Consider the following 10424-nt stretch of genomic DNA (forward strand, 5'->3'; position numbering starts at 1 on the left):
CTCCAGTCCACCCACCCCTCCTGATGCGTGACTGCAGGCAAGGCCCCTCCCTCTTGGAGCTGTCTGCTCGCCTGGCATCCGGTGGCTGTGGTGAGCTGTGCAAGGTGCCCGGCACCCTCCCACACAGGGCGGGTGGGAGGGCCTGGCTGGAACCAGCTTTCGCTCAGAAAGCGGGTGGGTTTGGGATGAGGTGGTGAGGAGAGCAAGTACCCTGCTGAACAGCCCCCTGCAGCAGGACTCAGCGCCATAGGCCAGGCCCCACAACCCAGAAGGCTGAGCGGGTGGAGCCCGCCAGAGCACCAGGCGGTGTTTCAGTGTGCCCATCTGCACAGTGGGAGCGCTGGCAGCTTGGGTTTGGAGGGGGCTCGTCCAGCAGGAAGCGAGCAGGACAGGGCCAGGGCCCTGCACCTCCCAGGATAGGTGGGCAGGCCTCATGGGGTGCGAAGCTGCTGGGGGCAGGGAACGGTCAGCCCACGGCCATGGAGCCACAGCCCTGAACATCCTCAGAAACATTTTATTCACAACAGTTCCCAACAGAGTCTTTGGGGTCTTTGCAGCGTTTTTGGGGTCTTTGCAGAGTCTTTGGGGTCTTTCCAGCGTCCACAGGCAGAGTGAGGGCTCCTGAGGAACCTCACCCCAAATTCCCTAACCGGGTGAGGACGGCCACCCCGGCCCCCTGCCAGGTGGGCATGGCAGTCCCGGCAGCACCCCTGGGAGCAGCCTGCTGTGGGGAACAAGCCAGGCCGGGAGCCGTCAGTCATGGTGGGCCAGCCCAGCTCATGCTCCCTGCCTCAAGGCCCCCAGCCTGTGGGAAGCCCCTGCCTGTAAGGGACAGCTCATGAAGACAAGAACAGTGGTGGGGACGAGGGTCTGGGAATGGGACAGAGGTTGGCTGAGCACACACCTGACTCCCTGGAAGTTTGCTCCAAAGACATGGGAGGCGGGGGCCACGGGGAAGCTGGGATGAACAACTGACTCCATGCGACACACGCCCTCATCAAAGAGGCCCACTCCTCCCTGGCTCCTGCCACCCCAGGACAACCCTGGCTGATGGCCGGCGGGCCCCTCGACCTGAGGTCAGTAGCTGGGCAGGGCAAGCTCAGGCCTCGGCCGACTCACTGCAGGGAGGCTCCTCGTTTTCCTGGGCAACGGCCCTGTGGGGTCCCAACCCCACCCACACTACCCCTTGCCTCCTCCAGCCACCACAACCTCCCGCAGCTGCCGGTGGGTGGGCCGCTGGGCGTGGGGACCAGCTATGTGAGCAGACCCTGGGTGAGCCTCAGTACCGCCTCATAGGCGACAAAGACCACCATGTTGACAGGGAAGGCGCGGCAGCAGTTGAGCACCAGCCCCTTGAAAAGGACCCGGGGTCCCTCCTCCCGCACGCTGGTCACCATACAGTGCAGGAGGCCCCGGTAGCGCCTCTGGCCCTGTCCATCTGCCTGCAGTCTCGACTTGATCACGTCCATGGGGGTGGCCACAGCCCAGGCCAGGACTCCCGCACAGCCCCCGGCCACCAGCACGCCCAGAACATCTGCAGAGAGACCACAGTGCCTTGACTGGGAGCCTGATGGGGGCGCCCAGGGCAATGTGCCCTGGACTCACTCTTCCGGCCCATCCTTATTTGCAAGTGGCTTGGGAGAGGGGAAGGGAACTTGTCCACAGCCACACACTGACACTGACACAGCAACTCTGTGCTGACTCTTGGTGTTGGGGGAACTGAGGAGCCCACCCTGGGAGGCAGGAAGCCGAGTTCAAGCCCCCACTCGGGTACTGGCGGGCAGCAAGACCTCACCTTGTCCTCATCCCGCCAGGCTCCCCGCCCTGCCAGGTTCCAGCCCCTGCTCACCTGGCTGGCTGTGGCCAGCGGGGCTGAGCCGCTCACAGAGGATGGCGTAGGAAAGGAAGTAGGTGGCAAAGGAGTGGCCGTCCCGTAACAGCAGGGCCGAGCTGCCCTTGTAGAGGCCGCGCAGCCCCTCCTCGCGGGCTACTGTGGCCAGGCAGTGAAGCGGCCCGCGGTACTTGGGCTCTGGGCAGGCTGGGGGCGCTGGACACACGGGGGGCACAGCCGAGGGCCCCGAGGCCGAGAGCCGCCGCTGCTGCTTCTGTGCCTGTGTCTGCGTCTGCAGGCGGACTTTGGCCACCTCAGTGGGCGACGTCAGGAAGACCTGGAGCAGAGAAGGAGGCAGGGGTCAGCCACCTGTGGCTCTGCCCACAGCCTGGACCTGGCCTCCCACCAGCCTCATGTTGTCCACGGTGACCTCAGGAGGTTGGGCCCCAAGACCCTGCAGGCTGGCCTAGAGCTGGGGGGCCACAGGGTCCAAAGCCGGCTCTGCCCACCAAAGCTCATGCTTCCTCGGCAGCCACATCTCTCCCAAGCGCCAGCCTGCCGGATTTCACCTCGGATCAGCAATAAAATAATATCACGGCCGGGCGCAGCGGCTCAAGCCTGTAATCCCAGTACTTTGGGAGGTCAAGGCAGACGGATCACAAGATCAGGAGTTTGAAACCAGCCTGGCCAATATGGGTGAAACCCCATGTCTACTAAAAATACAAAAATTAGCCGAGCGTGGTGGCACGCGCCTGTAGTCCCAGCTACTCAGGAGGCTGAGGCAGGAGCATTGCTTGAACCTGGGAGGCAGAGGTTGCAGTGAGCCGAGATGGTGCCACTAAACTCTGGCCTGGGCAACCGAGCAAGACTCTGTCTCAAAAAAAAAAAAAAAAAAAAATCACTAGACATACTGGCTGCCACTTCGTGGGTACTCATTCATGTCGGACTCCACATATGTGTGCTGGGGGCTTTACCCTCATGATCTCACTAAATTCTCATCATGCCTCTTACAGATGGAGAGACAGAAGCTCCAAGAGTCTCCCTTGCTTGCCCAAGGTTGCTCAGCTCCTGAGAGTCAGAGCTGAGAGCTAGGCCTGGTGGTCTGGACCCCTGGGCCAGGACTTCAGCCACTGGGCTGCTCCAGCTGGCTCCGTGCTGTCACCGTGTGCAGAAGTCTGTCCCCACTGCGGGAGCCAGGGCTCCCTGAGGGCGGACGGGCACTGCAGGTGCTCCACGCACAGTTGAGGATGGAGAAATGCCCGCGTCCAGCAACAGCTGACTGTGTTCAGGCATCTCCGTGCTCGGAGCCATGAGTGCCTGGGACCTGCCTATTCAGCTCCCCATGGTGGCTTCTAGGTGACCTTCTGACCGTGACGGGGAGGGTCCCTTTGGTCACAGCCCCCTTCCCCAGGGGGCCGTGCTGGGCAGGACAGCAGTGAGCCCCTTATCTGTGCACTGCTCAGGGGTTCTGGGCCCAGCCTGGGCGGGATGCCAGTTCCTCTCCCACAGCCCCTGGCTCCATGCATGGCCTCCAGTGTCTGCCCTCATCAAGCCTCAGTTTCCCCACCTGCCAGGGTGGATAACCTCGCAGATTCCGCAGTCTCTCTTGGGCCTTCCCCACCCTGGCTGCCCCTACTCACGCGGACGAGGCCGGAGGCGTATCCCGAAAGCGCGATGTCGGCCTTGGAGGGCTTGGCGTCAGGGCTGCCGTACCGGAGCTGGCAGATGTGCGCCAGGCAGTGGCGGTAGGTGCCGAAAGACACGGAGGACACCAGGGACACCGTGCACACAGGAAGCGAGAGGCCGCGATAGAAGCCCCACACCTAGCAGACAGGGTCTAGGTGAGGCCAGGGCCCCGCCAGAAGGAGGAGCCCACCTAGGGAGCCCACACTCAGCCCCGCCCTGCATTCTGCTGTTGGACCTGGGGAAGGTCATTCACAGTCTCAGGGCCTCAGTTTCCTCTGCTGTAGGATGGAGGTCACGAGGGGAGACCTGAAGAGTCAGAGGACCAGGCCAAACCCAGCACAGTTGCTTGATGATGATGAACTTTTTTTTTTCTTTTTTTTTTGAGACAGAGTCTCACTCTGTTGCCCAGGCTGGAGTGCTGTGGCAAGATCTCAGCTCACCGCAACCTCCACCTCCCAGGTTCAAGCGATTCTCCTGCCTCAGCCTCCTGAGCAGCTGCCTGCTCACCACCTCCAGCTAATTTTTGTATTTTCAGTAGAGACAGGGTTTCACCATGTTGGCAAGGCTGGTCTCGAACTCCTGACCACAGGTGATCCGCCTGCCTCAGCCTCCCAAAGTGCTGGGATTACAGGCGTTAGCCACCAGACCTAGCCTGATAATGAACTATTAGCATGTTATGCCTCTACTGCTTTCACAAGCTAGCTCCTGGCCTGCACCAAGCCCCCAAGTTCACTTTAGAGAATGTCACCAAGTCCTGCCTCTGGACAGGTCTCTAAGCTAGACCCTGAAGACTCCACCCAACACTGCCTTCAAGGGGCACCTGGCCTGGAGGAGCCAGAAATGCATTGCATGGGTCCCTCCTCTGACCTTCAAAGGCCTGAACGCTACCTCTAGACCCTCTGCTGGAGGTGGGAACCTCCTTCTGAGGCCCCTCTAGCTGCCAGATGAACTGGCTCCAGTCCTCAGAGGAACTCACGAGATTGGCAGAACTATTCCCATGTGGAAGGTGAGAGAGCTGAGACCCAGTGGGGAGCCCAGCATCACCTGCTGGGCAGTGGAGGCAGGCCCAGCATCCCCTCCCTGTCTCCCTGCCCACACCCTGGCCCCAGACCTACGCGTTCTCGGTGATACGTATCCCGGATGCAGTGCCAGATGCCTGTGTACTTTGGCTCCGTCTGGATCCTGACCTGCGGGAGAAGTGAGCTTCAGGAAGGAGTAGCTCCAGGCCTAGGGCAAGGCCAGCAGGCCTTGGGGAAGGGGCAGAGTCACCCTCTTGATTGTCCCAGCCATGCTGGACTGTGGGCACAGCAGGGACAGGGAGCCTCGTGTTAGATGAGAAACCTGGGGTGCAGAGGCGAGAAGGTGGGACTGACAGTCCCAGGGGCTCTGGGGAGCCACTGAAGGCATTTGAGCAGGAAAGGGGTGGGTCTGTTTAGCATTCTGGAAAGTCTTCTGGCCATGGATGGGTGCAGGGGCCTTGGGATGGTTGGGGGGCTGCTGCTGCCACACCTTCACCGTGTCCAGGGGGTAGCCCACAGCAACACCGCAGACGCCTAGAAGGAAAGCAGAGGCCCACGGTGAGGAGAGTGGGGCCAGCGAGCAGTTCCACCCCATTGCAGGGAAGAAGAAGCAGGTGCACACCAACTGGGCTCCCCCAAGGGCAGACCCATATTTGGCCCTTCTGGTCTGCACCAGGTCTCATCCCCTGAGGGCACCCTCGTTTTATAGATGAGGAAACTGAACCTCTGAGTGACTTCTGCCCTTTGCAAGCGAGTTCCCCTTCCCTGAGTCCTGGCCTGGGATTGCCTCATCCTCGCTGCCTTGGGCCAAAGACATGGCCCGGCCTCCCCACGGGCATCACGTTCTGAGAGAATGTCTGATCCAACCCTGGCTGGGCCCTGTCTCTGAGCCAGGCAGACCTTGCCCTCGAGCCGTCAGTCCGTGGAGGGTTTGCCTGTGAGCTAGGCAGTAACTGTGTTTTGGCTGCGTGGGTGGAGGAGTGGGAGGCACAGCCTGGGCAAAGGCCAGGAGGAGGGAAGCCCAAGCCCACACCAGGGTTTGTGAAGAGCCAGGACTGCCAGGAATCACAAGTGCGTGTGGAAGAGAAAGGGCCGGGAGTCCACACCTTGCAGAGAGGCTTCAGATGCCAGGCCTCAACATCCAAGCCCCAGCACTGACACAGGGAAGTCAGACAGGAAATAGGCTGGTCCCTGGGGGGACCATTCTCTCCCCTGAGGGTCAGTGGTAAAGGCCAATGGAAGACAATAGGCACATGGGGACTGTACCCTATTTACTGTGGCCCAGGACTCAGTAAATATGCGGGATGAAAGAATGAAGCGAATAAATGAAGTAAGGCAAAAGACCAAATGGCTTGGAGAGAATGACCCTTCTGAACCCTCCCGTACACCTCATGCACCTCACAGAACTCCTACTCATCCATCAAAGCCCTGCCACAACACCACCTCCTCTCTGGAGCCCTCTCTGACCTCTGTACTCCGGGCTGACTCTGTGCCTGGCACATGTTGAGCAGAGGCCTTGTCATATGGCCTTGCTGCTGTTGTATGCCACCGCCACCTCCAGAACTGGAGTTCTCCAAGGACATGGCCCAGGGCTGACACCCCATGACCCAGGGCCAGGCACAGAGTGACAGCCCTTTACCTAGGCCTCCCCATGGCTTCAGAGGAAAGATGCCAGACTCAGGAGCCCTTTCCAGCTGTGTGACCTCAGGCAAGTCCAGTAACTTCCCTGAGGAAGGGAGTGGCTGGCCCCAGGCTGGCACCTGGCTGGGGCTCAGAAAGCCTGCTAATGGAGGCCGGGCGCAGTGGCTCACACCTGTAATCCCAACACTTTGGGATGCTGAGGCGGGCAGATCACTTGAGGTCAGGAGTTTGAGATCAGCCTGACCAACATGGTAAAACGCGGCCTCCACTAAAAACCCAAAAATTAGCCAGACATGGCGGTGCATGTCTATAGTCCCAGCTACTTGGGAGGCTGAGGCAGGAGAATCACTTGAACCCAGGAGGCAGAGGTTGCAGTGAGCCAAGATCACGCCACTACATTACAGCCTAGGCGACAGAACAAGACTCCATCTCAAGGAAAAAAAAAAAGAAAAAGAAAGCCTGTTAATGGGGCAGGTACCCTGCCTTCTCCCAGGCCCAGAGCTTGGCCGCTCTCCCAACCCCCATGCTATTCCCAGAAGTACTGACGCCACCCACTGCTGTTTCACAAGACCAGCAAGGCCAGGAGTGCCCACTCAAAACAGTCCCCACAGCCCACGGGATGGAGCTGAGCCCGTGTCCCAGGGCCTGGTTATCTCACTGAATCAGTCTTTCACCAGGAGCCCTTCCCCGGGAGGGAGAACGGTTTCCCCAGCAGAGTCTGGCCTGAGAAGCAGGTTCCCGAGGCCCAGCCAGGCGCACACAGCCAGCGGGGCAGGTGGAGCCAGCTCGCCAGGTCCCTTACCGTCCTCTGCGCCCCCTTTCCAGTACCTGCTGCAGGACCAGGCCCCATCTTCCCTACCCATCTCCCCGCCCTCTCGTCTTCCTTCCTGGGGTCTTCCTTCCCTTCCAGTGACTCAATCACCCCTCCCCACACCAAGAACTCCCAGCCTCCCTAGCTCTGCCTCCCGAGCGACCTCCATGCCTGGACCACAGCCCCATCCCCAGCCTGCCCTCAGCCTCCTGTCTGAGCCTCTCAGGCCATTGCAGCCCCCCAGGCCCTGCAGCACCCCTCATCCAGCCTTAGTCTCCCAGGAACCTGCTCTCTGCTCCTGGCACCCATGGCCCACACCAGGTCCTGGCAGATCCTGGGAGCTGGGGGTCTCCTCAAACCCCCCCTGCTGCCCAGCACCTTCCTGGGCCTCAGCTCCTGCTACCCCCAGGAGCAGCAGTGTCTGCACACCCACCATCCTGTCTGTTACCTCCGATGGCTCCAGCAACAAAATCCATGAACAAGGTGTGGCGGGGAGGTCCTGGGTCTGCCTTCCTGAGAGGGCTCTGGTGCCACCGGGGTGGCCTCAACAGCTCCCAGCTGACCCCTCTCAGACCTTAAATACCTGCGGCAGGGGAGGGGACCGGAAGCAGAGCCTGCTGAGGCCACGTGGCACACAGCTGGACTCCCTCCCCTGCCCCCAGGACCCTTGTCCCAGTGCCCTCGGGACCCAGGTGTCAGGAAAGCACAGAAGAGAGCACAGGAGGTGGCAGACACCAGGGAGCAGGGTCACTGCCCCACCACATCCAAACACCTCCTGGGGAGGTCCAGAGATGGGGCTGTGACAGCTCCCGCCCTCCAGGTCCAAGCTCAAGCCTTCACTCTGTCCCCTGGGCTTTCCTGACTCCCTTGGATTTGCTCAGGACCCCTTGCCTGGGAAACTTGCAAAGCTCCCTCACTTACTCACTCAACAAACACTTCCTTTGCTGACGCTACACCCAGGCAAGACAGCCAGTCCCTGTCCTCAAGGTGCTCCAGTTGTCAGGGAGGGAGGGGGTCGGGGGAACAGGCATGAACCCAGGAACATCACCCACCACCTGTTCTCGCCCTTCCTGCTGCCCTGGTTCCCTGCTGTCTGCTCCATGGGAATGCGTGTCCCCGGACCCAGAGGCCAAGGTCAGGGCTGCCTCCACCAAGCCCCCATGCCTGCATGAACCAAGGACAGAGGCTCTGCCGATTCAGCCTCTGAACCAACTGGCTGGGGCCCTCCTGAAGGGGAGACCTCTCCACTAAGAGGCTACTTCTGTCTGCTGGGCACTGTAAAAACAGGGACCTCCTCGCCTGTGCACCCCCCCTTACAGTTCACCAAGCTTCTCTCACTCTCAGGCTCTAGGATCCTCCTCACCGCCCCAGAAGGGAGGCAGCACAGCATTAGTGCTGCCCATTTCACAGATGGGGCCACTGAGACCCAGAAAGCGGGCTTGTTTAAGGCCATGAGGGCGGCAGGGCTGGATATGATCCCCAGATGCTCTCACACAACCCACCCTCTGGGATATTCAGGGCCCACCTGGGGAGGCCCCAGTGGGCTCTCAAGGCGACTCAGTGCATGCCACATGTGACCTGCGCTGCAGCCCTGTGAGATCTCCACAGGGGACACCAAGGCTCAGGGAGGCTGTACAGGTGCCTCAGTCACACAGCTGCTAAGCAACAGACCAAATGAGTGCCCCACAGACTGGAATGCCAGCAGGATAGGGGAGGGCCAGGTGTTGACGCATAGACCCAGGCAGCCCATCTGGGTGGCCCTCGGGGCAGGTGGCAGGGCCAGGAGGCTGTTTGTCTACCTGTTTTCCTGTCCTCTAATGGCCGGACCTGCAGGCTGGCCTTGAGCAGGCTGAGAGTTGACAGAGGGACAGCCCCCTGACAGCCTAACTGTTTGTAGGCAAGTAGGAGACACAGGGTTAGCAGTGCCAGCTGCTATGGCAGAGGGTAAAGGGCAGTAAGTGGCCCATCCAAGGCCAGTCCTGATGCTAGTCCTGGCCCTCAAGGGGATGAAGCTTAGCGTCTGGTTAGAAGCTGGCTGCCTGACTTTAAAGCCCAACTCTGCCACTCATAGTTGAGACCATGGGCCAGCCCCTTGACCACTCTGTGCCTCCACTTTTGCATCCATGAAATGAAGAGAGTACCTGCCTCATATCTGCAACTGCTCAGGGCAAGGTCCAGGCATGTCCCTGTGAGAGTGGCCAGCTACATGCTAAGGCTGCATTAACAGAAGCATAGAGTCTGGAAAGAAGGAGGTGACTGGCCTGTTCTGGGCAGGGCAAATACAGCTGAGACTTGGGTTCGACTGCTGATGCTGCACTCGAGAAGCCAGTACCTTGGGTGCTGAGGGAGTTTGAAGCATGGTGTCTAACTGACAGAACAGGGACCGTTCAGATCCATGTTTCCTGCAGAGCATCTAATGCAGCAAGTGCCAGTCACCCACAGCACCTGAGCCACAAGTCCAGGAGTTGCCCTGGACACCTCTCTCTCTCCACCCCACATCCAGAGTCCCCAGTCCTATGTGTCAACCTCTTAAATTCACATTCAGATCCCTTCACCACTGTCCGTCTGCACAGCCCCAGCCGTGTCATCACCCCACAGACAGCGGCCTGCCCTGCCCATGCCCTCTACTCATGAAACCAAGGCTGCCTGTTGAGTTTTAGGCACTGAGACACATCAGTAAACACAACAGATAAAAACCCTTGCCCTGGGCCAGGAGCAGTGGCTCACACCTGTAATCCCAGCACTTCGGGAGGCCGAGGCGGGTGGATCACAAAGCCAGGAGTTCGAGACCAGCCTGGCCAATATGGTGAAACCTCGTCTCTACTAAAAATACAAAAAGTTAGCCAGGCGTGGCGGTGGACGCCTGTAGTCCCAGCTACTTGGGAGGCTGAGGCAGGAGAATTGCTTGAACCTGGGAGGCGGAGGTTGCAGTGAGCCGAGATTGGGCCACTGCACTCCAGCCTGGGAGACACAGCAAGACTCTGTCTCAAAAAAAAAAAAAAAAGCCCTTACCCTGGTGGACCTTATGCTCAGGGAGGAGGACAGCCAGTCAACAGATGAATAGCCAAAATACAGAGCACCCCCAATGGCAGCAAGTGCCAGGAGAGAAATAAGGTCTTGGGGAGAGGGAGACTTGCAGGGGGTGTTAGGGAGGCCCCAGAAGGTGACATTTGAGACAAGCCTGTTCTCTCAGTCATCGCAGCCAGGTTTTACCTGCTCTTTGTCTCCTGAACGAACATGCCCTAGCTTGACCCTCTTCTCCAAGGCAGAAACAGAAAACAGGCCACCCCACCATTTAGGCTGCTCCGTGCAGGTCTCAACATCTCCCCACTCAGCTGTGGGCTTTGGGTAGGCAGGGTGTTGCTGGGTTTGTCTCCACACCCACGGCACTCAGCACAGGCGGGCACTGGGGAAGCCAGGTAAATAAGTATGAGAG

At 59.8% G+C, this 10424-nt stretch overlaps 1 protein-coding gene across 4 annotated transcripts; it reads right to left on the minus strand.

The window, feature by feature from the left end:
* Positions 1-500: 500 nt before the first annotated feature.
* SLC25A47 (solute carrier family 25 member 47) lies at positions 501-9786 on the minus strand. Of its 4 annotated transcripts, none has more exons than XM_021941572.2 (6): positions 7437-9786; positions 4859-5070; positions 4633-4704; positions 3472-3654; positions 1850-2168; positions 501-1567 (listed from the first exon to the last, which is right to left on the minus strand). In XM_021941572.2, the coding sequence occupies exons 1-6, from the start codon at positions 7462-7464 to the stop codon at positions 1254-1256; spliced, it is 1128 nt and encodes a 375-aa protein (XP_021797264.1). In that variant the 5' UTR covers positions 7465-9786; the 3' UTR covers positions 501-1253. The 4 variants fall into 4 exon arrangements, with proteins under 4 accessions (XP_021797264.1, XP_017817025.1, XP_009210519.1 ...); XM_017961536.3 differs by having other exon boundaries at positions 501-1534; positions 7422-9785; XM_009212255.3 differs by having other exon boundaries at positions 5027-5070; positions 7437-9783.
* Between the last annotated feature and the right edge of the window lie 638 nt (positions 9787-10424).

The sequence above is a fragment of the Papio anubis genome, chromosome 7 (assembly GCF_008728515.1).
Source record: "Papio anubis isolate 15944 chromosome 7, Panubis1.0, whole genome shotgun sequence".
Lineage (NCBI taxonomy): Eukaryota > Metazoa > Chordata > Mammalia > Primates > Cercopithecidae > Papio > Papio anubis.